At 38.6% G+C, this 26,571-nt stretch overlaps 2 protein-coding genes and 1 long non-coding RNA gene across 5 annotated transcripts in view; 1 reads left to right on the forward strand and 2 right to left on the reverse strand.

The window, feature by feature from the left end:
- Positions 1 to 15,269, reverse strand: HOMEZ (homeobox and leucine zipper encoding). 2 transcript variants are annotated; one of them, XM_072415087.1, is made up of 2 exons: positions 15,139 to 15,269; positions 1 to 6,498 (listed from the first exon to the last, which is right to left on the reverse strand). In XM_072415087.1, the coding sequence occupies exon 2, from the start codon at positions 6,407 to 6,409 to the stop codon at positions 4,889 to 4,891; it is 1,521 nt and encodes a 506-aa protein (XP_072271188.1). In that variant the 5' UTR covers positions 6,410 to 6,498; positions 15,139 to 15,269; the 3' UTR covers positions 1 to 4,888. The 2 variants fall into 2 exon arrangements, with proteins under 2 accessions (XP_072271188.1, XP_072271187.1); XM_072415086.1 differs by having other exon boundaries at positions 15,043 to 15,228.
- Positions 15,262 to 25,322, forward strand: LOC140333415 (uncharacterized). Its single transcript, XR_011921351.1, has 3 exons — positions 15,262 to 15,505; positions 20,253 to 20,355; positions 23,314 to 25,322. It is a non-coding gene; the product is annotated as an uncharacterized lncRNA (long non-coding RNA).
- The window catches only part of LOC140333414 (twisted gastrulation protein homolog 1-A-like), an 11,003-nt gene continuing 5,190 nt past the window's right edge, over positions 20,759 to 26,571 (reverse strand). For both annotated transcript variants that reach the window (XM_072415089.1, XM_072415088.1), the window contains 2 exons: positions 25,799 to 26,008; positions 20,759 to 23,563 (listed from right to left, as the gene is read on the reverse strand). In XM_072415089.1, the coding sequence (XP_072271190.1) occupies positions 23,316 to 23,563; positions 25,799 to 26,008 (458 nt within the window). In that variant the 3' untranslated portion in view covers positions 20,759 to 23,315. The remainder of the gene's footprint in view (positions 23,564 to 25,798; positions 26,009 to 26,571) is intronic.

Below are 26,571 nucleotides of genomic sequence, written 5' to 3' on the forward strand. Positions count from 1 at the left end.
TTAAAAATTAACAAAACAATTTATTGAACAAGTTTTAGTGTTTTAAATTTGACACACTTCAGATTAAAATAGACATACAATATACACTTCATTGTGTTTTAGAACATAACAGTAGCCAGCTTATTAATTTCTCCCATCCATCTAACATATTTAAAAAAAGGATGTGTGAAACATATTGAAATAAAAAGGTAGGCACTATAAGCTGCCAGTATTTACCATGACTGCTATATACCAGTCCTCCGCAGAACCCCCCCCCCACCTCCTCAGCAATGATCCAGCCTGTAGCTGGGATGATCGGGCATGATGCAGTGCAGTCTGGGATGAGGAATGCAAGCACCCCTATCCCTAACTACCAGGAACTCCAAATTTGCATCAAACATTTGGGAGACTAGGGTGGGCCAAAAGCCCTTTGGAAAGCCTATGAAAAGTACTTTCACTTAATATTGCCTGCATTGGACACATTTCAAGCTTTTTAACTCATTTGGTTTATGTGAGTTTGGCTATAACAAACAATATGGAATACACGTATTAGGAAGACTGCTGAAATAATATTATTGTACCAACAGCTCAGGTCCAGTGGCTGAGAAAAGCACCACAAAAACCCTTATTTACCAAAATGTATCCGGCACTCCTCTCCTTTCCTGCTTGTAGAATTTAGAATAAAAATGAGGTTTGTTGATAAGTGGAGTAAAATGGTAAAATAAAGAAAGGGGAAAAAAAAAACTAACACCTTCCAACAGTTCTGAAGTTCATAGAAGATGACGTCGTACACAAAGAACATACATCAACAATCACAAGCTGTCTCAAAGTAAGTGAATATTTATGAAGCAAATGGTAATTAATGAGTGGTGGGAAAATCGATTTAAATTCTATTCTAAAAAAAGGGTCTTTTCCACCAGTTTGTTAGTCCTTGTACTCATGGGCTGTAGCTTGTAGAATGTTTGCAAATCTTTCAACTAGTTTTAAGTGAATTATAAAGCTTTCGAAGCAAAGTTTAACCATTATTTGGAGAAGTATTCCTCAACCAGGGTTGCTCCAGAGGTTGCTAGGGGTTCCTTGAGCAATAAACAATATAGATTTCTCAGGTCTGTTTAAGGACATCAATAATTCTTCCTACAATCACACTAATGTATTGAAGGATGTAAATACAATAATTTTAGTAGGTGACAGGTTGAGAAACACTGCTTCAGGGAGATTAAACACATTGATCATAATGGAAATGTTGGCTGTCACCTTTACAGTAATATGTGGACAGTCGGGAGCCAGGTTTTTGTTGTTATGCCAGACCTAATTCTGCTTTAAACTGTAGTGTGTGTTAGAGGCTTCATGAATGAATTGTTGGGAAGGATCCTCTTTAACAAACCAAGACTTTGTTCACAAGGCATTATTTTTATAAATTACAATTTTTCCACACCAAGCTCCTGGCTTCCTTTTTGAAGACCAGATAGATGTAGTGTACATAGTTTTATCCCACATAATTAAATGTGACCAATGTTACAGTGGACCTGAAAAACCACTGTGACTGTTCACTTCACCCACCTTTCCCGATTGTTCACTTCACCCACCTTTCCTGCTGCTGGCCAGCTGAACCTGACACCAGATTCCATTAAATTTCTGTCTGTGATACTGGATTTCTTATAAGCACTACTGGTCTGTTGCATTCTAGCAATATCAAGCAAGACAACCTAATGGGTTCAGGGATATTTCTGGGTCCGAAATAAAAATGAGCATAATGTAAAATTTACACAAGCGTGCAGTGTCCCTAGGAAATACATTGTTCTGGGAAGGTACAAGTGAATCAGTAGCGATATGTAGCTTTAACATAGAATGAGCATTGCCATTGGGAACAAACATGTTTTATGTTATTGGATTAATTACAAAACATGAAAATAGGTGCACGTTATTAGAAATTTTTTAGGCGATTCAATTACATCAGCCCGTTATTGGATCTTTGCGATTGCACAGCAAATTCAATCAATTTGTGAGTAGATGCTAAAGTTTTTGCAAATTGTTATTAAAGGAATCCTGTCCTGAACATAGTAATGATGACTGCCATTGCTGACATAGAATTCTGTATACTGTCCTCCATTATAGTCTCCTACTTCATGCAGCCCATCTCCTACTTTTACATCCTCCTTGCTAAAAATTAAATGGAGGCTGAACATTGTGCTTTATTTTCTCAGCCCCCTTACTGGCAGTGAGGGTGCCTTCCTTAGACAGGTTTCTCTTCCAAATAAGCTTAGTTGTAGAATTAGCATTAACTGGTTTCAGGCTGACTTCATATACAGAAGCCTATATATTCGATCCTCATATATAATAATAGTAGTAATAATTAAAAAAAACAATACTGGAATTCCAATTTCCTAAAACATCAATAGTTTAGTGAATTTTGATCTATTTAAAACAGCTTCTACCAAGAAAAAAAATGAACTTGCATTTCAAAGTGTTAGTGGCTATACCATGTTCGTTAAAAATGTAATTATTGTGAACTAGGGAGGCATGTGGAAATATTTCTTGGTTGTTTTAAGAGAGTGTTACATGCAATAATTTATAGTTCTTTAGCTTTCAATAATGTAATATTATTTCTCAAGTATTGCTGTACTAAAACCTGTGCACTAACTTATAACAATTTTCAGGTGTTCTGAACTAGTTGGATGCGTGATCCAAATAACCTGGTTTAGGGGAAGGCATTGGGCTACTATTATATTAGGGTTAGTGAGGGTAGCATACACATCGTGTAGTTCTAGCTTGCCCTGTTTGTGGAATAAGCAGAACATTGCAGATTAACTAAGAAAAGCAGAATTCGGGCTAAAATTCAACAAAGCAAATTTTGTAAATGGCCATTTTGACAAAACACTCCAGCAGCTATGTTTTTTCTACTTTGAGCGTCACAAATAATTGTCCCTCCTACCGGATGAACTCGGAGAGGAGACAAAATGAGATGTAGGCAATGTGCAAGCATATTTGGTCCATGCCCCCACAATGAATACCTAATGTTACAAAGCTCAGGGTATATCGGCACTCAGTGGCTGAATTAAGCCGACCCATAGCTTAGTGTGCTTCCAGTGTACTACTGCGGCCCCCTTTATATCTCTATTGACCAAAAGATGGATGTTAGGAAAAGAAGCTTCATTCCTGACCAGCAGACTATTGAAGCCTGAAAATGATTTCCACAAATGTGCCTTTTTCTTATTTATTGAATCTTAATGTGTGCATATCAATGTATGTCTTTTTAAAGTAGTAAAAATATAACTTACAAGCAATTAGCGTTAAGCAAATTAAACATTTTCATTTTAACAACAAAGGTTTTGGCATTTTTTTTTTTTTTTTTTGAGACAGAAGTAGCATTTGACGATCCAGTGTTTCACTTAAGATATTTAAAGTAACAACCAAGCCAAATATGTTTGAAGGGTCAGCATTCCCATAGTTTGTCTACAAGCAGTTCCCCATTATAAAGTCTCCTTCTGCCTAATATCTCACATAATAAAACATAGGATGTCAGAGATTTCAGGAACAGGAAATGTTTCTACATGGCAGATTTTATTCTCATCGGTCACTGCTGGGAAATCAGTTGAGATGGCAAGTGTTACATAGAACACATACATGGGTCAGATCGGCCTTAAAGGAATACAAAATATGTAAATCTTGACAGATTCTATGCAAAACTAATGGAAAAATAGACTGAATCTAGGCTTCTAGCTAAATCTATAAAACATTAGAAGTGCAATGAAATCAGAAGACAGATTTCAAATCACATCTGACAACATGGAGAATTCATGTTTTTGTGAGATGGAATAATTGGATTGATTTACCAACAGAGCTTTGCAAGGTGAATTGTCACCAAGTAAAGAGAAATACCCAATCATTTGCATGTACATATAATTTGATGGCCGAAATCAGCACAGCTTCACCTTCATTACCATGTGACGATTTACTTTGAATATGCTGTACTCGGTTACTAAATAAAACCCAATGTTTTGCTTCCTCCTCCAATGTTCTTTTATATCACGTGTACCAGCAGTCTTATTCCTTGGAGCAACTTGGCAACAGTTGAAATCTTAAAATAAAAGAACAAATGTTCTACTTCCCAAGGATGCTACTACAAATAAAAATGTTATTACTCATCATCTAACATGCTGCTATTTAAAGTAAAACCCTTCAAACATTCTTTAGGTAAGGTTTAGGTGACTGAGTGGTATAGCTCGGCCTAGAGTTTCGGCAGTCGACCTCAGCATCACCTGATTCTGCTATTGTTCTGCTACTATGCCAGTTAAAATGGTAAAACAAAAATGTGAATTTAGATATTTTTCAGTTTCAACAACTTAAAACACATTAAACAGTCTATAATACATCATTTTTATGTGAGCATGTTGAGAACAGAAATAAAGTTGTCTATAACTTATCAGACTTCTTAAACTTCTAGAACTACTGACCTAAAACTGCAGAATATCTGTGCTTTCCAAGACTCTATCCACACAACCTGTAAAATACTGGGTGACCAGCCATTTCTTATGGGACCTTTGCAGGAATACTTAAAACAGTACTGTCTACAGAACATCAAAAAGGGCAGAAAACGAGATCCAGCACCACTGCCCAATGAGCAACGGTATTCATGCTAGTTATGAACAAAATAGTGGAAACTCTTCACAGTAGTTTTGCAAACCTGCATAACAAATATGGAATATCATTCCACAACCATTTTGCTGTAGTTGCCAGCTGAAAGAAATTTTAGTGAAAAAATAAATATATAAAATGTTATTTTTTTTTTTATAATGTGAGCTCTAGCAATAACGATAGTTTTATTGCATAAATTTTTTTGTACTCAGTCTATTGCTAATTAAGATACCTGTATGACATTTTCCACATCACTGGTTAAAGCAGTTCAACACTAGTCCTGAATGACAACATCATCATCCCCATCATCCTCCTCAACAACACAGATCTCAACCTCATCTGAATCCTTTGATTTGTAAGAAAACCAGTCCAGTACTTGCTGGTGGCTTAAGCCAGATTCTGTAACTAAGGCATCCAAGTCCTGCTCCCGGAAGTGGGGATGTACATACAGATACTTTTCTAAAACGTCATATTTTTTTTGAAGTTCAGATGAAATTGGGCGTTGAATTTTAGGTTTTGAAAAGTCTTTTACCAGAAGTTTGAAGTTAGAAACTTTAGGCCCAGATTTAGTTTTTCCAGAAAAAGTTGGTTCCTCATCAGAAATTTCCTCACTTACTACAGTGTTTCCTGAATTTTGACTGGATGATGCCATTCCCTCATCATCAGGCACATCTGTCACGGCAGAAGGCATTGCATAGGCTGGTGACGGAACTTCACTCTGTCTTCCATTAACATTACTGTTTTGCTGAGGGTCATCCAACCAAGAAGGTCGCTCATGCATGCTGTTACGGAACCATCGCAGGTGGCCATGTTTAAGGGCGTAGCGTGTATCACCAAACCATTGGATGATATCTGCTCTTGGTAGTCCAGTGATATCCTCCAGCATCATGTAGTCTTCACGAGTGGCCCACTGGCACTTCAAAAAAAAGGATTTCAGAATTTGCAACTGTTGCTTAGTTTTTCTTTGGCGTCTGCCCATATTATCCTCTCTCCTAAGGTTTCCATTTTGATCAATATAACTTGGAAGTTGCAATTCTTCACCATTGCTCAGATGCCAAGAGGAACACATTTGTTCTTCCACAGAGGGATTGTATGCATTCGTCTCTCTCCCATCCACTCCCAACATAAAGGGAGCACCAGGTTGTTTTACTACATCGTCAAGGTCCTGCTTTATCTTTGGATGAGTATTTGAGATGGGAGAAGGATGTTTAGAATTACTTGCATTGTTCCTGCTAATGACTTTTCTGCTGTATAGAGAGGTATTTTCAACGCTAAGAGGTTCCTTGTCTGGAAGTGGACAGCTTAATCTCATCCTCTTAGAATCTGGAGAATTATTACCTGATGATGAACAAGCACGGGAAGCTATGGCTTGTCTTGCTCTTGCTTTTAGAGTAGCTATGGAAAACTCTTCTGATCGGAGCACATTAGACTTCTTGGCCAGGGCAATTAGAGGCTTGAAATGCAATTGCTCTTGATTATAATTGAGGTGTGACCGTGTCTCCTCTATTTCCTCCGGAGTCCAGCTAATGCCACAACGAATTCTCTGTACCATGAACCAGTTTTTTACTTTTTCCATTTGTAAACCAAATCGTAACGCAAGTAAAGCAATTTCAGGTATGCTTGGGTATGGAAAAAAGCTAAAGCTCTTGATAAGCTGAGGGTGATCATCTAATTCTTCAGTCAGCTCTGCCCGCGACCAAATCACTTGAAGATCATCAGAAACAGGTGGCAGGCACAAAAATCCTGAAATATCCTCTGGATACAGAGCAGAAACTCTGGAAGAAGTGGGAGGCATTATCCAATGAGTGCCGTCAATGTCAGGTAGTGATTTTCATCAGTGTTAGGAAAAGGGCCGAATTTCTTTGCCACCAAGTGACCAGAAAGCTGTAGAAGATGGAAAGCACATAAATTAGCATGAAGAAACGTAAAAGCACATAAAAAAACTATGTATGTAAAGATCAAGTTTATTAATAAAGCTGTAAAGGTGTTCATGTGATTGTAAATAGCTTTATAGGAGGGTGCACTACAGTCATATACCTGTGTAAAGTGTCTGAGGAGATTGCAAAAAACGTAGGTTAATGAAAGGCTAAGTTTGTCCATTGGGAGCAAACTGATAGCGTCTTCCAATGAGCATCTTCCCAACTATGTACACTCAACTTTACTGCTGAAAGGACAATCCTAGGGTAAGCTCCAGGAATGGATGATGGAGTTTACCTGGGTATATACCCACACTGTGACAGTGTTCGTGGTTGGCGATTGACTGCTCAGACCCAAACCCTGTCATATAAAGATGAGCATGTGCTCACAGATACCTGCAATCCCTTCCGAATTTGAGCAACAGAAAAAAACTGACCAACATGCAGGTAGCAAAAAAAAAAAAAAAAAAAAAAAAAACAGATCAACGATTTTTTGCACAACACTAAGCATGTTTCCCATGTACATAGAAAATGACTTGAATATAAAACTACTAAATATGTACAGAATAGGAAGAAAATTTTAGGTAAGCCACTGTATTGCAGGCTATCCATAGAAATATTGTGGCAGTCAACCAGTCTAGTATGAATATATAGGCTATAATATGTAGATACAATACATTTCAGTAGTGCCCACGTCACACATTCCAGGACGCTTCTGGCTGCTCCTTTTGCACATGCTGATCCTAGGCACGTGCAGAAAATTTTTTTTCAATGGTAAAAAATATGGTGTGAAGATGGGAGGTGGAGAGTAAACCCCAAGACTAAGGGCAAGGGAAAAGGAATAAGTGACCCACAACATATGACAGACTCCTTTCCCGCAACCGATTGAGGCATTCAAGATTGCAGTCAGCTTCATGTAGACTGATGTCTACTTCCTCCCTTCAATGTTACCGAGGGAAAAGAAAACCTGTGTAGTGCTCGTATGCTGCGCAGACATCAGCAACTCATGGATGTGGAAATTTGTAAATTTGAAATAGGCAATATGAGGCAAAGCTTACTAACTAGAACTACAGCAGGCTATGTCACCCAATCTTGCGCCTGTGCAGTGCGAGATTTTGTTACATAGCCAGAAGGAAAAAGATGGTGGTTCTTGGCGTGGAGAGAGGCAAAAAAACAGAATGCGGATCTGTATGAAAGTCAGCTCCAGAGAGATCTGCAAAAGTAAAGGTAGTTTTTTTTTTACACTTTAGTCCTGCTTTAAATCATTGCTATCTCTGATTGCCAGTCTTTGGAGATTTGGAGTGAATGTTGATGATGTCACCATTGAGATACTATCCTGCAAGCAGATAAATTGCACAACAAAACACGGTAAGTCGGCATTTAATAAAGACTAGTAGTTGGTGACCACAGGCAATACTGGTGAATAGTCCTTGCTAAATATGCAATCACCTAAAAGATCCCTTTAACATGCTAATGATACTTTTCAACCTTGCCCCATTCACTCTATCAGAATGTGCTACAATGCTACTTTGGCGTGTAAATAAATTTTTTTGGAAGCAAAGGTGTGGTGGTCAGGAAACCAATACATATGCGTAAAATAGAGGCTAAAGAAAAGATCAGACATTAAACAATAGGCTGCCTGGGGAAGGGGGGAGTTGGCAGGGATTCTGCTTTTGTAGGCCTAAGTTTGCACTTGATTGACCTGTCCAATCTATTAACCAGTTGGTAATTCAATCTCAATATAGGGCACAAATTTATTGCATTCTTATGAACACAGAGTGCTCTACACACTTGCCTCCGAAATGATGGTTATGATTTACAACCAAACCATGGCTCACTAATTGTAATGTTCCCTTAGGTCTCATCTCCCAAGGATACTTGTTAGCTTTAGGAAAATCTATCATGTTTCAGCTCTCTGCTGTAACTTCAGAAACAAAAAGTACAACATCCATGGAGGCTGCCTAATTACTTACAAGCTTTTGAAGTGCTTTTCAGACACCTCAATGTGAGTGTTTGAAGTCTGTCTGAAACAGTAAAGCCTAGGCCTTGGTCATCTCTCCCCCTATTTCTGGGATGGCAGCAGAACACTGATGAATGTATCCTTGTTATCTGCTATCCACCTATGGATGGTATGGTCAATTTTAAAATACAACACAAAGCAACAGAGTCTTTATAGGCCAAGTGTACAAACTCTGAAGCCGTTATCAAGACACATTTACATTTCAATGCTAGATGTATATAAATATACATGTTATTACCCAGCGACCCCATTTACAACTGGTGCATAATTAGGTTATAGTGTGTTGCATTAAGGTAGACCAAAAAAAGTCATACAGTGCAGGGGCACCAGGGTGCTAATAATATGATGCATGTAACTGGCACACTGCTGCCAAGAAGAAATTTACACTGACCCTGAAATATTGCACAGGACTGCAGCTTGCCAAATTTCAAGCCAGGCTTCTAATAAATCTAGCATGCAATTTCATATAGTAAAATATGATTTAATGTAACTGCATTATTTAGATGTTTCTTGTGTGGGCCACAGAATGCAGACCCCCCCAAAAAAAAAAAAAAGAAAAGAAAACTCCACACTCAGGAGACTGAATGTATCCACTGCAAGCTTATTAGGAGAACAAAAGGTTATCTCCGCCTCTGATGTCCACCCAGCTCCCTTGTCTCCATCCTTTGTTTCCTGACCTCTTCTGTCCACTGAATTGGAATACCAAGAGTTCTACCCAGAAACCCAACACCCCCCACTCCCTACTCCTTTACACCTACTGATGTTTACAACACAATAGGCAGACCAAAGCACCCTGATACATATTCAAATTAAGTTAAAATGTAGCAAAACACAAACAAGTAATAAACAAATCAGCAAATACCTTGCAAGTTAAATGCAAATAAATAAAATAAAAATTTTAAATAAAAAAAACCCAGTTTCAAAATTTATTTATGGCAGAGAGGGATGAGTTACACATTATAGTAAAAGAACCTTTCAGATATTGTTTTAATATCAGAGTCAATAAGTATATAGCTTTGTTTAAATAAAAGAAAAAACGGCAAAGGAATTGCTTCTGAGATCTTGCACACAACAGAATACAAATTGGCTCTTACTGCGATCAATCAACTACACTCACGTCTTCATTACACTTGATTTGGGTCAAACGATTAATCATGCACAAACTTCCTGAACAATCAATTTATCATAGCGTTTAAATTTCCCAACAAAAGTCACACATTTACACACACAAATGTAACAGTAAGGATTACTTTTTAGCTTTTGGTCCTATACAAATATTGTTAGAAGAATAAAAACAAAAATAACCATTGAATCTGCCACAGGTCATAAGATTCTCAATAAATGTATGTAAATGCCCAGTGCCACTGTAACAAGACTTGGAGCACAACATTCAAATATTTCCAATCTATTGAATTTGGACAATATTTGCTTACCTAAAGTTCAGAGTTAAAAATCTATGTTAAAACCCCTTTCTCTTTTCAGCAGTCACATGACCGCTATTCCATATACTGCTTGTAAATGGGGGGTAAGCAGGCTTCCATGGATGACCGGCAGTTTCCACCAACGTCACATCTGCTCTCCTCTGCTCAAGGTGTAACTAAGGAAAGCGAGTGCACACCCAGCGTATAAATAGGTGCTGACATCACACACAGGTGAATGGGCGGGGCTACAAGGGAGCCAACCTGTGACAACACAGGCCAACTCATAAGCTGCAGGGGAAGGGGGGGGGGGGGTTTATGCAACTGGAGTAATGTATTTAAAGAACGGGTGAGATATTTTTGTTGGCTTACATGCATGTCAAAAAAAAAAAAAAAAAAAAAGTGTCCCTAGTCCCTTCAATACTCAGGGATGCTTCCCCCGCCCCCACCCATTTGCTGTCTCTGAAGCCTGGATGCCATACTAATGTCCTATTGACTTGAATAGGAGGTACCAACATGAGCTCTGTGTACTGAGGAGGCAAGGAACAGGGGAGGGATGAGGAAAACAAATCTCTAAATTAAAATTACGAAACCAAATCGCATGGTTTATTTTACCATTATTATATGTCCGTACTCACAGAGCATGTTAAACAGTTCATTAGGAGCTTAACCTTTGCTATGTTTTTTGGTAGAGGGGTAAAATCTCTGTAAAGTTGTGTGCGTAGCTATTTGGGAGACTTCTGCTAAGACAGAGGTGAAATCTCTTCTCTATGTGGTGCCTTGTGTGATCAGAGAATGAGAGGAAATCTCCCAACCAGAAACATTTTCTAAAGGGTGAAAAGTTGAGACCCTCAGTCAAGTTTCTTGCAAAACTGTGAGAGTGCAAACCTAATGAAAGAGTACAGAGGTGTGTAATGGAGACATCCTTGCCCAGGTAAACTGGTTTGCACACAATACTGCAGTTTTTTTGCAAACACAGATTTCTCCATTTTAAAATAGATCTTGAGTGTAAAACAATGCTATGTGCATATATTTCTGTGCAGAGGGTTCATTAAAGTTTGTGTTATGATTTTACCCTATGGCACCTTTCTCAAAGTAGACCCATCACCCAAATTTTTACTTTATATAAAAAGGATACATTTACAGCGGGATACATCACACAACGTCCTGCCTGCGCAGTGTGAAATCTGGTGACGTAAGCAGAAGATGGCGGTGCACGAGGAAGAAAAAAATATCAGGATGGCACGTGACTGAATTGAGGTGAGCTGTGGGGAGGGGGGGGTCTCTATGATGTGAAAGGATAGGAATCATTTTTGATCAATATTTTGACAAAATGTCCAGTGCTCAACCCAGGAATTTTTTTGAGCCGTGTGGGAAGAAAAATTGTAGGGGGGTGGCATCCCCTGTATTGTGACACAACTCTTCAGTAGCCACATAAAAACTGCCGGGTGGTTACTAAAAATTGCCGGGTGCTGCGCCTGGCTAAAAGGGGCTGGGGAGAACACTGATGTCAATTGAAAATTGATTGGATGTTTTTTTTTTCTTTATCAAAAGGTTAGTCATATTGAACCATGGTAACACCGATCAATATTAAACAAGTAGATGGTACATAGAATATTTTAGTCAACTGCAAATATCAAAGAAAAATGGAATATTATATGCCTAGCTACAGAGAGAATTGCCCTCCCAGTGTCCTCCCCAGACCCTTTCACCTGGGCACACCACCTGGCACTTTTCAGTAACCACCCCGCTATTTTTGTGTAGTTACTGAAGAGTTGGGTCACAATACAGCGGCACTGGATATTCATTGCACCACTTTGAACAGCTCGAGGCCTCGAATGGCAGTGCTGGTTCAAAAATAATTGTATATTTACTATCTGGCGTCAGTGAGCAGTATTAGTAACACTCACTTCAGCCCCTATTCATTCCCGTTACGTATAACATCCCTATGCTGTATACAGATGCTAGATATTTGCCAGAGACATAGCAGAGCAAGGGAAGACAGAAATATGGAAACTTCTTTGGCCAACTTTGTCTAACTAGTGCATGAAAGCCGAGTACTCCGTGAAGAAGAGATAATACTCTAATCATGGGCCTCATGAAAACGTCTGATCAAACACATGCCTGCGTTTTCACTATTCATAAACACGAATGCTAAAATTATATAGAGAGTTTTCTCCATTCTCAAATGTACAGCGATGTAACACGTGCCGATTCTGCCATATTGGGCCTTGATCAGGAACTTTCTAGTAAAAGGAGAACAAGGTGCTATCCCTGTCTCCTACATGTGTTCTTGCTTTCACAACCCGTTATGTTGGCTTCTAATGAAGTCCACAAGTGGTCATTACAGCACATTACCCAGGCATGGACCAACGCTGTCATTATCTGACAACACAATGAAATTCAGGAGCCATAACTGGTTTCCATGTATGTAGACAGGAAGAAAGGAAGTTCAGTTGTTTATTCTACACAATGCATTATTCTAAACACCATTTGGTTTAGGTGTAGATACAAAAGTGAGAACATTAATCAGAGAAGGTACAAAACTTATCTGATTGTCCCTGGAGATAAGTTGGTAACAGGATTGTCTGTAGGTGCCGCACTTCTCCTCCCCTCATCACAGGAATAAACACAAGTGTTTGCATCAAGCTTTTATGTACAATGCAGCAGACAGTCCTGCCTAAGCATTTATATCATACTTGCACGTTAGACTCTCCTTAGTTCATTAGAACTTTCCAATAAATGATGTCTGCTTTGCTTCATTTACATAATTGTTTTTAAAAGACACCCTAAGTCTAATCTAAATCAGCAAACATCACAAAGAAATCACTACAGAGAATCAAAGTGTTACATGGAGGCTCTAGGTTCAATGCTGTGCAACAATCAATACACCAGGAAATGGCTGCAGCTGATCTAACAGTGAGCTGTCACCTCAGTCCTGTGGGTTTCGGCCCATTGCCCATTGTTCTCTGCTGACAGAACAGAGATAAGCTGGAGCCGGCCATCACTGCCCACATGCATGTTTATCTAGTATACACAGAAAAGTAAATGTTCGAAGAAAAAAAGAAAAAAAAATTCACAAATCTAATCCCGGGAGAATTAATGTTACAAATATCCTGATCTGACTTTTGTTCTTCCATTTTTGTTAATGAGTTAGGTCTGGTGGTATCAACGTATGGTGATATGGTGATTAATGAGCATCCCCCAAGGGACAAAGTCACTTGTCAAGATTCTCCAGGCTTAGCGACAGTACAGAATATAAACCGGGGAATTCTAGAACAGAAAACAATGAAAAACAAGCTCTTCACTTAATGAAGTTGAAGTTGCTCATGTTGCACGCATTTAGCTTGAACACCCAAATTCAGGCTCATTCACCTTACAAGCGCGCCCTTCTCCAGCATTGTGTAGCAGGTCTTCCCTCACTTTTACTTTCCATGGCATGCTTTGGCCACTAATGTGACTTCTCTGCACAGAAGTACTAGTTCCTAGGATTGAAAAGGAAGTGTACATTGCATGGTGGAAGAGCTGGACAATGTACACATGACAATTACTAAGAGATAGAAGAGGTTATGTGACAGAAGAAACTTAGCATGTCTCTAATGACTAAAATCCTTATCTTCCATTTTTTTTTTTTTTTTAAAAAACTAAAGTTCCACTTCGAAATTCTGTTCAACCCAGAATTGTTTTTCAGCTGGGTGGGAAGAAGCTGTAAGCAGGTGGCAGCGGCTGTATTGTGACCCAACTCACCAGTAACCACCCAAAATCAGCCGGATGGTTACTGAAATGTGCCGGGTGATGCGCCCAGCTAAAAGTGGCCGGGGAGAACACTGCCCATCATCAGGCCGGTCATTATTGCAACAAAGGTCATGTCACTTCTGCAATAATCTATCCAGGTATCTATAAAAAAAAAAAAAAAAAAAAAAATGGAGCTGTGCATGCTCAATCCTGGCTTGCCCTGCGCATGCTGGGAATGAATGGCAGGCACATGGGAGTTAAGTCATCCCAGCCAATCAAGACTGCAGATCACCTCCAGGAAGAGGAGACAGAAGATGGCCACTCCCTACGAGGGAACAGAGAGTGGTGAGTAACACGGGTCTTCCCCATCCTAATTATTAGGGGGTCTAGTTTTAAAGCAATCAATTCAACATTCACTGAAACTTTCTCAGTAGAGAATATTTTAGGTCCATGTGTTTCAATGGTAATGTCTCAGTGAATGTCAGATTCACTGGATCAATTCAACTCATGCATGCAACCATACGGGCAAGTGGAAGCCATGTTTTCCTCTAGTCTAGATCTCATTATGGATTTCGTCCATTACAACTCACCTATTTGTATTTTTTGCGGGCTTCATCATATAAACCACAATTAAAGCCCAGATTTCTTATAAACATTAAGATTTCCACACTGAACACAGCCCTATACATACAATGTAGGATTGTATCTGATCATCTCTGCTGGTCTATGGCTGCTCGCAGATCTACGCCTCCCTCAGTAAAAAACAAAGGAGCCGTAGATCGGTCCATATTTATTTCACAGCTCACTGGGGCCACCGAGACAAATGAGCGCCAACGAGTACTCCCATCATCCACACACTCATCATCCCCGATGGCTGCTCACACATTAACCCCTACACTGCCATGCTATGGAGCTGGTCACACTGCATGCAGGCATGCAGACATGCAGACCCCCCCCCATCCTGGGGTTTTGTGTTTTGCCCAATTTGTCCAACTTGTGTGATCCATGGAAAGATGGAAAGAGGAGTGCGGGTGTGATATGTAAACCAGGCAAGCAGCAGATGAAGAGATCCCAGCTCTAAATAAGAACATCCCAATGGAGGAGAAACTTAATGCACCCCCAACAGACAGGCCTGAGTGCAGGGAAAACAAGCCGCTGGGGTGTGGAGGGGCCACAGGGGGGGCAGGGTACACGAGCAGGGGGGCGAGGAGCGGGGCACGTGCAGTAATAAAGCAGAGATTGTAAATAAACACAGGCGGCATATGTCGGAAGAAATGTGTATGAAGAGGAGGAGCCAGCATTGCCTCAGCAGCCTCCTGTGAACTTCTTCCATACTCACTTCACACCGCTGCCCTGAAGCTTCGTATTGTGTGTGTGCCGCCCCCTGGGGCTCCAGTCCAGGCGGGCTTCGGCTCCGACAATGCCATTCACTCACCTTTCCGCTCCGCTTCTCTGTCCAGCTTCTCTCACAGCTCGCCCATAGGCTGCTCGTAGAGCCGGGTTGTTGTGGCTTCGATGCACGAAGAAGCTCGGGCCGGGAGACTCACAGGAGCAGTAGGGCGGCCGCCGATTGGTGTAAACACAGGAAGGGAGGGACCTGACCGCTCTCTGTGATTGGTGAATAGGCGGAGGTGGGTTGAGGGAGGAGTGAGCGGCACGCGCTTGTCGTCTGCGTGTTCTCGCTGGAGTGGGCGGTGCTTTTTGGCTGTGCTGTACGGACACAAGGGGCGTGTCCCGGGGCTGCCATTGGCTGGAGCAGTGGAAGCGTGCGGCTGGGGCGGACCAGGGAGCTGTGCTCCAGTGTGAGTAATATAACAATAGCTGATAATGGTGTACTGATACCCAATGTACCCTGTGCATGTACGCCTAGGGGCACAACAATGCACCCCATAAGCTTAGGCTACACACTTCATTCTTAGACTTCACCTTTAACCTTCAGGGAACAAGTGCTCACCTCCCTGTTCAAGTGAGGAATGCAGGGGCGGACCACATAAGGTGCAATGCTGCACAAAGGGCTCAGACCCAACAGGGGCCCCCTAGTCAGTTCTCTATAGGGGGCCCCCTGTTGATCACATCTGCCACTGGAGAAATGCATGCACGTTCAAGCACATTATGACATGACATCTTTATTAAAATTCAGGTTTTTAAAAAAAAATAATATGTTTCCTGCTCAACCCTGACACAGATCTGTTATCTCTACTGTGTCCTGCGCTGACATATAGGTTGTAAGGAGGAATCGGTGACCGCACTGTGTATCTCTTCCATCATCACGTGTCTACCTGCCCAGGTAGATTAAAGAGGACATTTTGGAAAAACAATTCCAACATGCCAATACATCTAATTATAGTCTGGGTCTCTGTGGATGAGGATTTTGCTCTCTCAAAATAGGTAATACAGCCATTTGGCTGAGGAGCTAGCAATTTTTATCAATTTGTCGCCACCATTAAATTCCTGATCTCTGAAACACGTTGAGATACATAATGAGGTCATGTGGAAGGAATCATATTGTAAAAGCAAATATGGGTATTAAAATGTGGTGATATTACCTCATTCAAGGAGGAGAAGGATATTTGCATTTTTATTATAATATTGATGTTGGGATTTTAATTGATGTGGATACCATAAAATATTAAGAAATTGAAGAACTTTATTCATTGATTGCATAAAAAATCCCCTATAAAAATACAAAAGTATTTGTAACAAATAAAAAAGTAAACAGTAAATGGGATGTGGCAAGATTTGTTCTGGGGTCATTAGCACAAATGACGCTGTTCATGTATACAATTGGTAATTGCTAGCACTTTGGCTTACCTTTTCTTTCTTATTAATATCCCTGGTACCTAGTGAAGTAATTGGGATGTGTGTGGAGGGGGATTGTATCTCTTCTATGACGATATGTCTACCTGGCCAGCTGCAGCACCTCACTTCCTGTGCCTCCAGCTATCTCTCCTGGGCTCCATTCCCCTGCTGTGCTGCATACCAATGTCCATTCTCATTCATAGCATGCTGTCTTCCTGGCCACTAATGCAGCCAATCCCAGTCATTTTTGTGGAGATGATTGTGCGTAAAGCCATTTATTTAGAGTTTATAAAAAGAATGGTAGCAAGTTGGGTTCTCCTGATTGTCCAAATTTGATAGAAAAGATGCATGGATATTTGGCTTAAACACAATATCTTTTAAAAGTGGTCCAAAGCCTTAAAATTTCTGGGTTCATGAAGGAGTCGGCATGTATGTATGCAAAGCTGTATTAATATTATTATACAGGATTTATTTAGCGCCAACATATTACGCAGCGCTGTACATTAAATAGGGTTTGCAAATGACAGACTAATACAGACAGTGATACAGGAGTAGAGCACCCTGCCCCGAAGAGCTTACAATCTAGGAGGTGGGGGAATTAATACACAATTCACAAAATACACGTGATGTTGCAGAACTGTTTGCTATTCACAGACTGACTTATCAACAGCGTACATTGGGAGAATATAAACTGTTAGGTTGTTTGTATTACAGTAACAAATAGGAACACTCAGTCAGCTGATGGAACTAAATGTAGAAGGGTGCTGGATGATTTCCCATGGAAAAATGCCAAATTATTGAATCAAAAAGCATTTCTTTGTAAATTACTACAGAAACATGTTTTCCATATTGATGATCACAATTACCACTTATACACTAGAAATGTTTACACATGTACCTCACTTATAAAATGTTTGAATGAGAAAAAAAAAACAATTCAATGTAGTCAAAAATTGTGCCAAAAATATTTGGTTCATAAAGATAAAAAGGAGTGGTGGCATTTTTATAGCGCAGAAAAAAATTGCTAATGCTCAAAAATGTTTCATGTTGACCACAATACACAATAGCTGCACAAATACACATGTGAACGTATAGGTTTGGGTAGTACGCTTTCTTTTCTACTGCATTATTTCTCATTCACCAGCATTAGCGCAGATGGAGGGTCTGCTAGGCTCTGTGGAGCTCATTGATCTCACACTTGATATGATAGTATATACACAATGCTGGTGTTGACATCATATGGCAGAGCCAGAACCAGTAAAGCAGGCCTCGCTCTTTATTTCTTTAGGTTTGTTAACCACTAACACCAATTCTTGGACCCCTCCTCCCGCTGACATTAATGTAGGGGACATTCGTACTCCCCCTGACAACAGCGTGACAGTCTTCTTCCCAATGCAAAGTAAGGGACATTCCTTCACCCCTTGTTCCCTTGAATAATATAACTAAAAATGCTGCTAAGTGGACAAAATGAGGAAAAAAACTACTTTTCAGTTTGGCAAATCATGGAAACATCTAATAAATAGAGACTCATGTAAGCAGAACTTCAACATTGTTTTAGATACAAACAGCAAAAAAACAATATATGCATTTTTATTAAAAAATAATCAATCATTTTATTGATCTTTTAATAAAACAAAATCAAAATATCCCAACATTTTACCCTTCCATAGGAGAACATAAGATCAGGGGTCGGCAACCCGCGGCTCCTCAGCCTCCTTGTTGTGGTTCCCTTCGGCCGCCGACGGGAGATCCCTGATGGGGAACCCCCTTCTTCCGGTAGACACTGTGGAGAAGGGGGATTCCCCTTCCAGTGTTCTAACAAAAAAATCTACTGGTGAAAATAATCTACCAAGGGGTGTGTACAATGACGTCATTGTTAGGAAAGTTTCACAGCTGTGTGTGTGTGAATGTAGCATGTCATGTTGTGCAGCCTTACATCTCTCCCAGTACAAACCTCCATATCTCCTAAACAGTATGTCCTACCGACTTGAAAATTTCAGGTTACACAGGGGACTTTCAAAGCTAGCAAAGCCCCAAATTTCATCTCCACCTTTACCAACTTTCAAAATATGGGGGTCATAATTAAAAAAACTAGTGAAAATTGAAAATCAGGGTTGCTGTTTTAAAAGTAAGTGTGTCTAGTAGGCCGAAATTAAACATACAAATTATGAACCCCTGCGGAACCTTACATAGCAAGGAGGTGCAAACCCCAAATTTATACCTACCTGTTAAAAAACTAGAAATGTCATACTACACTACCCTGTCCCCTTCCCTACTTTAAACCCCAATTTCTCTGAAACGGGGAATTGTACATAATTAAAAATGTAGGTGCAAGTGGGGGACACTTGTGGCTAAACCCCCTTAAAATTTCATTGTTAGGTCATCATCAGAAAATAAAGAACTCTGCCCATCAAAAAAATCTACCCTGTTACACATTGTAGGAGGCTTCTAGCACCTGAACGCCAATTTCTCAGGAATGAGGGCGTACAGGTGAACAAAATTAAAGGGTGCAAGTGGGGAACACATGTGGCTAACACTCCCTAAAATTTCATCGTTAGGCCATCATCAGAACATAAAAAACTCTGCCCATCAAAAAAAAAATCCACCCTGTTACACATTGCTGGAGGCTTCTAACAACTGAACCCAATTTCTCAAGAACAAGGGGGTACAGGTGAACAAAATTAGAGGTGCAAGTGGGGGACACCTATGGCTAACACCTCCTAACATTTAATTGCTAAGGCATCGTCTGAACATAAAGAACTCTGCCAATCAAAAAAATCTACCCTGTTACACATTGCTGGAGGCTTCTAACACCTGAACCCCAATTTCTTAGAAACAAGGGGGTACAGGTCAACAAAATTAGAGGTGCTAGTGGGGGACACCTGTGGCTAGCACCCTCTAAAATTTCATCGCTAGACCATCGTCAGAACATAAAAAAAACCCTGCCCATCAAAAAAATCTACCCTGTTTAAATGTAAGATTCTTAAGATTTAATCATACAATGTAATATTTGATATAGATAATTGTGTGTAAACATTTGATATACATAATTATGTAGGCTATATATTAATATATTTATGTAATATTATATTAATATTTTTATATATATTTAAATACTTATTGATATATTTACCAATTACCAAATAAATTACCTATGAATTTTGAAAAATGAATTATTATTGCCCGACTTTAAAATATAAAAGTATATACAAGAAAGATTACTGATTACTTTAATCATGATTATATTACATCCAGTGAAATACAAAAAATACTGCACAAATTCATAAAATAAATCATGATACTAGGGGCATACAGTAGTTCAGTGTTTAATTTATTTCAAAGTAGGCCTACACATGCACACTGCACTTCTGTTTGTTGTCTTCTGTTTTTGTAACAGGAAAATATAAAAAAAAGATTAAAACTTTTACAAATGTATAAGCTGTGTTATGTTTTGCGGCTCCAGACTATTTTTCTTTAATGGAAGAGGGGGCAAAATAGCTCTTTTGATAGTAAAGGTCTCTGAGTTAGATGATCTCTCAGACGTAATGCATTTTCTAATACATGTAGAATACCAATTTACTATGGTGTGTCGTGGCATACCAATACTAGTATGGTATATGCACATCTGGATCTGAGATTTGTTTCTAAAAGTCTATTGTTTACAGTATCTTGTAATTAATAAAATAGTGTCAGGACTTTAAAAAATAAAAATATTAGTTGAATATGATTTAATAAATTTGCATTTTACAGTGAATATAATGAAGCTCGTGGAGTCGAGAAGGTGGTCAGCCTTACAGATATGATCGAGGAGCATAGGATTGGCATTCTGCTGTAGACAGTCTGGAATTACCAGGTACTTTTGGTGGGGAGGGGAGGTGGCTGAGCAGGGACAGAAAGCCAATGCTGCCTTATTAGCTGGGGGCCAATTGTATATGGAGCAGGTTTTTCAACCTGTCTGTCTGGTGCCAGTCACTGTACTTGTTTGCTGACACCAATCCCTGCAGGGGGAGACTGTTTGATTTGCCATTTTCCTAAATAAATACGGACAGGAGCTCTAACGCAAACTTGCTGTGTGGAGTTGCCTGTGTGCCATCCTACTATTTGGTAATAATCCCTAACATTATATATATATATATATATATATATATATTTATAAGCTTACCCCCAATGGCCTATTGGCATCCTTATCCTATTAATATATGAAGAAATATATATTATATAATATGTATAGAAATATCATTCACAACAACAAAATCTAGACAGCACTGATAATAAGAAGCAAATAAAGCTAAAACATTTGTTTTAATAATTTTTTATTTTTTTCAAACCTTTACCTTTATTTTATCTAAATGTTTTTGGTATTTTAGGTACCACGTCACTAATTAAAAACATTTAAATTCACTAAACATTAGTTGTCCCAAATCAGCTGGATTTAACATGTGCATTATGTGATAATTTGTATGTATCAGTCATTTCACTAAAAATGGCAATAATTGTGAAGTTCTTTGATGTGTCTATTCAGAAAAGCAGAATGTTTAATTAAAAAAAAATACCAACAGTTAAAAAAAAGAAACAAGTTCAGCTGGTAACGTCGTGCACATTTATAACATATTCATGTACCAAAAATTATACCACAGAACAGTAAAAAAAAACTGTGGAGTGATTACAAAGACAAACATTATAACATGATCTGGAACTTCGGAGGGATCTGTTGGCGGTTTGAGGCAGAACAATAGTTCAGGGTAGAATGAATAGAGCATTCCTTGCCCACATTTCCTAAAGCAGTGCTGGGGGCTCAGAGGGTAAAAGCAGCATCTGTCCCTTTACACCATACTGACAGATGTTTATCAATAAACTTTTCTACTGAATTACAAATGTTTTTTTGTCTAATGCTGACCATAGACAACACAGAATGGCTGAATGTACAACAACATATGACTGTATTGCAAAGACTTTTTGCACAGTTTTGCTGTAATTGCACAAATATTCTAATATACACAATGTAAGAGGGAGGGGAAGAGTGTAGCACCCATACATTGGACAGCCATGGCATAATTTTTATCATAGTTTAAGCATTAGCATTCTGCTTTTTAACTTAGAATAAAAACATTACCAAATTGTAAGACTGTCATCTTATGTCTTTTATTGGCTTTGATCCTTCCGCTAAGGCTGATTTTTTAAATTAATTTTCATACTCGCTTTAATATACATTTTAGGCCACTATATATTTTCTGAGACACTAGGAAAATGTGTTGGTAATTTCAGCTTTTTATATCACAATCTTTGCATTACTGTTTATCAAAATAATAAATCATTAAATAATCATTTTTTTATACATTATTGAAAATGAAGTTTCGTAAAGAAATAAATATCAAAATTAGCAAGCCTCAAAATTGTGATGGACCAGCAAGAAACTTTGGTACTCTTAACAGCCTTTACAGGTCATCAGTTTAGAGTTTACAAATGAAGGTCCTCGAATAATTGCTCTTACCTGTTCTCAGTGTTATCTAATATGTGTAGTGCGATTATTGTACAATATTTGACACATTTGACTTTTTTCATTGATGTGATATAATAGTGTAGGTGACAGGTTCCCTTTAAGGAGGTATCAGGGGTATACAAGTCCCCTAATGTCACCTCTGCATCCTGTTGAAGCCGATCAGCTGGGGATTGACAGTCATTACCCGTAAATGTTTAAAACTGAGTGCTCTAAACATTTAGTAGTAATTTAGTCAATTGACCTTGAATTGTGGTAATGACATATGACTATGGTAGGTAAATTAGATTGTAAGCCCATTTGAGGGACAGTTAGTGGCGTAACTATGTACTTTGTACAGCGCTGCGTAATGTGTCAGCACTATGTAAATACTGTGTAATAATAATAATAATAAAATAATTCCTGTGTGCTATATCAGCCAGGAGTCTATTACATGCTGGTGCTGGCAACAAAGCGAGAGGTACAATGGAGCAGAGATGCCAGTGGAAGGTGGCTAGCCACTGACAGGTGGTTTGACATAAAAAATGCCTATGCCATTTGGGAAATCCCGTAATAATGCCTAATTCAGTAGGTCAACTCAAAATACTTTAATGTAGCATGAAAAATCAATATAACCTTATTTAGAAAACTTCTCGACGAACATTTAGGTAGGGGTTCAATCTCTTGCCACACAATTGTCAGCTGCATTATGTGTAGGTGAGGCTGCAGTGCATCACCACCTAAATGCTATAGGATCAGTTCAGAAAGCTATGTTCTGTGAATAGCACTAAAAAAGAATACATCTAGGTGGAAAAAAGGCACTTCTAAAAAAAATGGTCTTTAGTTTGAAGACAAGCAAGGCACAAAGATATATATATTAAGCACACAGCTGTATGTTAATGTGCTGCTGTAGCTTCTAAAAATAATGCATATCAATGAGCTCTGTACTTCAGTCAGCAGGATGCAGGCTAGGTGAGAACACAGACACATGCTTTGCTTAGGTGTTACAACCCAGCAATCCTTTCATTTGCATTTTATCTTCTCTCTCAGCAATAATTAGATAATTGTGCAATTACACAAAAAAATATTTGCAACTTTTATGTGTATACTGAACTTTTTATTCTTTTGTTGTTCTAGAAATCTGCTACCCCTCCCTCCTAATAATGCACTTGTTTAATGCAAATCCACACACTAATTTAATCAGTACATACTGCATATCAAGGAGATTTCCAGGTGACATGCATGACTTTCAGTTTGTAAAATAGGTGTCTGGAAACAGATGAGTTGATTTGCTTAGGTCATGTTCTTTCCTCTAATTACCCCCTTTTTTACCAGGATTACTGTGAATCACCTTCTACCACTGATGGTAATCCCTTGGGATGGCATTGCTGGCACAGTGGGTCTTTGTTGCCGTATCCATAGCAGTCAGGCCCAACGCATTGACAGCAGCCATTATGGAACCAGCGGTACCTCGAGGACCCAGTAACTTCACAGGACTCCTGGCAACGTCTCATAGTCATACAGGGTTTGAAATACATTACTGTGCAAATGGCAGATAAATTCACAGAAGGTGGCGAAGGAAAAGCTAAAACAGATAAAAGAAAAATTCTGAATTAATATAACAACAGATTTATGAGTCTCAAACCTTTAAAGCCCTGATGTACCAGGGCAATTTTTTTACATTTCCACTGAGGACCTGTTCACTCAGTGATAACACTGTCATTACTCATAACAAACTAGACTTTCTTTATTTCTTTATTATTAGTATTATTGTTACTATTGATGTAAACTATTGTCAAAAATTTTTCTATTTACCAGCTCCTATACTTACCTGCTATCAATGTTTTTTTTCTATCTGTACATTGACTATGGGATAGTGTATAGTTTAAGCATGCCGGGGCTACTTAAAAAAACTCTTCTTACAAAAATCCCTGGTAAATTATAGTTCTTAAAGTTTGTTTTGACTTTAAAAAGATATATGGTCTGACTTATAATTTGTCTAACAAGGCACAGGAGCAAATTACTATATTTAAACCTGACCGAAGTGTTGATTTAGTGCTAAAAAGTTCAAAAATAGTACATTAGATATCAGAGCGTATAAATATTTGAACTTTAAACCAAATTGGGAATGACTAGACGTGTCTCTCAGAGCATAATGGCTGATAACAATTATGGGATCAGGATAGCACTTTTGCTTGTAATCCAGAGAAACAATAAACATGTTGTATAGAAATGACAGCTTGGATGTTGCAAAAACAGACGTTAAATGTTTCAACACTGGCAGATTGCATTTGACATTTTCTATTCTATTTCCTTTCATCTTGGCATCATCTTCATATCTTGCATTACAAATGAGCACTTTGCGCGACAACCCATTTTAGAATGTAGGCATTAGTTCTTAATTTTGCTGCATTATTGAACAGTATTTCTCAGCATTTACAGTGCCAAGGAAATTGATTGATCCCCAGGCCAATTTCCTAACTCTAATTTATTATAATGATATTCATTAGAAAAAGACTAACCATTTTTATTTCTGTGATTAAATTAGACTACCATAATATTGAACTAAAAGCTCAGATTATCAAACTAGCATTTCTGCACCTGATATAAAAAGTTCAATGTTAATGTCAAGCAATGTGCCATCACATATCATATCAGTCATACAAGATGAAAATCTAGCATGTGTACATTGATCATCAGTCCACCCTGGCCCATCAATGATCAGGAACGACTACTATGCATGTCAATGGAGGAGTGGGTTGCCAACCACTCGTCCTTCCCCTCCCTTCATCATAAAATGGAACAGCAATCTGTGTACAGGGCTCATACATACTCCTATCATTGGAAATTATCATGAAAGATTGTTTCCAGCAAAATTAATCTAAAGTGAATACAGGGCGTTATATAGCTAAGGACTGGTTACACAGAAAATGTACAGGAAAACACTGACCATTGTGATGCTTGAATAGAGTTCTTTTTCTGACTGCTGTATTCTTTTAATCCTTTCATGACCTTCAATGGATTGTTCCTTCAAGAGAGTCAATATGTTGGCTTCCAGCCTCTTCACAGTGATTGAGGTTCTTAGCAACAGCACTTTGTTTGTAAGAAAGTAAGATCGATGTCTATATGAGGAAAGGCTCACTTCCCCAGGATGCTGCTATTGGTTTAATTTACATGCCTAATTTACCATTATTCATAGAGAAAAGTATGGTTAACATGTAAGAAGCTGCACAGAATGACATGTATATAAATGTATGAATTATACATTGTTTTGTAAAATATTTATTATTTGTTTAAAAATATTCATTTTCTAAATAAACACAATAATTATTTCACATAAAGAATATTCTGGGATTTCTAGTAAATGCTTACAGCTTCTGCTTGAGTAAAATCTTGAGAAGTCACCTCTGCTGTTAGAGAGGGAACAACCTGTGTCCCTGCTCTTACATACAGTATGTAGTGATGCTTAGAGAACTCCAGGTATTCATAACAGAGGCCATTCATTGCAAAATAATAAATCCCGGTGAGGAAAGATAAGCATAGTCTTATCTGCTGGTTGTAAGTGGTAAGTTGAAATATTCATATAAAATATTTATTTTTTAAGTAATTTTGAAAAATTGCTTTAAAAACACACCTATTTTATTTACCAGTGTGATTAGATGAATCTTAGCAAGTATTACATTTTATTACCCCAGTTTTTGAAAGTGTTGTGCTCTACTGGAGCACTAGGGAGAGGATAAACTAAGCTGGAAAGGAGGGTCTCTGACAAGAAAAAAAAAACAGGTTTCCATATTAGAACTGCTCATTTTGTTTGCTGTACCTGAGTGAGTGCTGAGAAGAATGTGATCCATGTGAGACATCTGACTTAACTCTTTGGATACAGGCAAAGTGTGAATATTCCACTCTACAGCTGCATCTCCCTGCAGCTCACATAAAGATTGGAACAAAGACTGCAGTGGGAAAGGCAGATCCTCTACAGAACTTCTTCGGGCTGCAAGTTTGCGATTTCCTTTATGCTCGCTGCATAAACCTGAGGGACAAAAAGATGCATAAAATAAAAAAATACAAGGACTGCCTGTAGACTAATGAAATCTAACTTGTAGAATGACTTTTTCAAGTGAAAAATGAAATATTTTGGGTTAGTGTGGATTCAGAGAGGTTAAGTCCATTGTGTTTTTCAGTGCTGAGATTTCCCTGCAGTAGTTTGTATCTCTGCCTATTTTCAGGATAGCATAACTGTGATGTCACTCTATTGTAGCTAAATGTATCTATAAAATATTATCCAGTATTTATTTATTTATTTTTAACATTAAGGGGGTAGGAACCACACACATAAACAAAGGACAACGGACAAAGATAATATTATACAGCACCCTTGTTACATCAACAATTGAACAAGTATTACTTTTATAGGGCATAAAGCAAGGCACAATGCATAGCACTATACATTAGGTCAAAGCATGCATCTAAACAGGGAAACCGCCACATATGTTCAAGTCCAAGGCATAGCTAAAGCTACGTACACACTTCCAATTATTATCGTTGGTAAACGAACGACGAACGATCCTGCACGATATCTGCGAACGATCGTAT

This window comes from Pyxicephalus adspersus, chromosome 6, assembly GCF_032062135.1.
Source record: "Pyxicephalus adspersus chromosome 6, UCB_Pads_2.0, whole genome shotgun sequence".
NCBI classification, from domain to species: domain Eukaryota; kingdom Metazoa; phylum Chordata; class Amphibia; order Anura; family Pyxicephalidae; genus Pyxicephalus; species Pyxicephalus adspersus.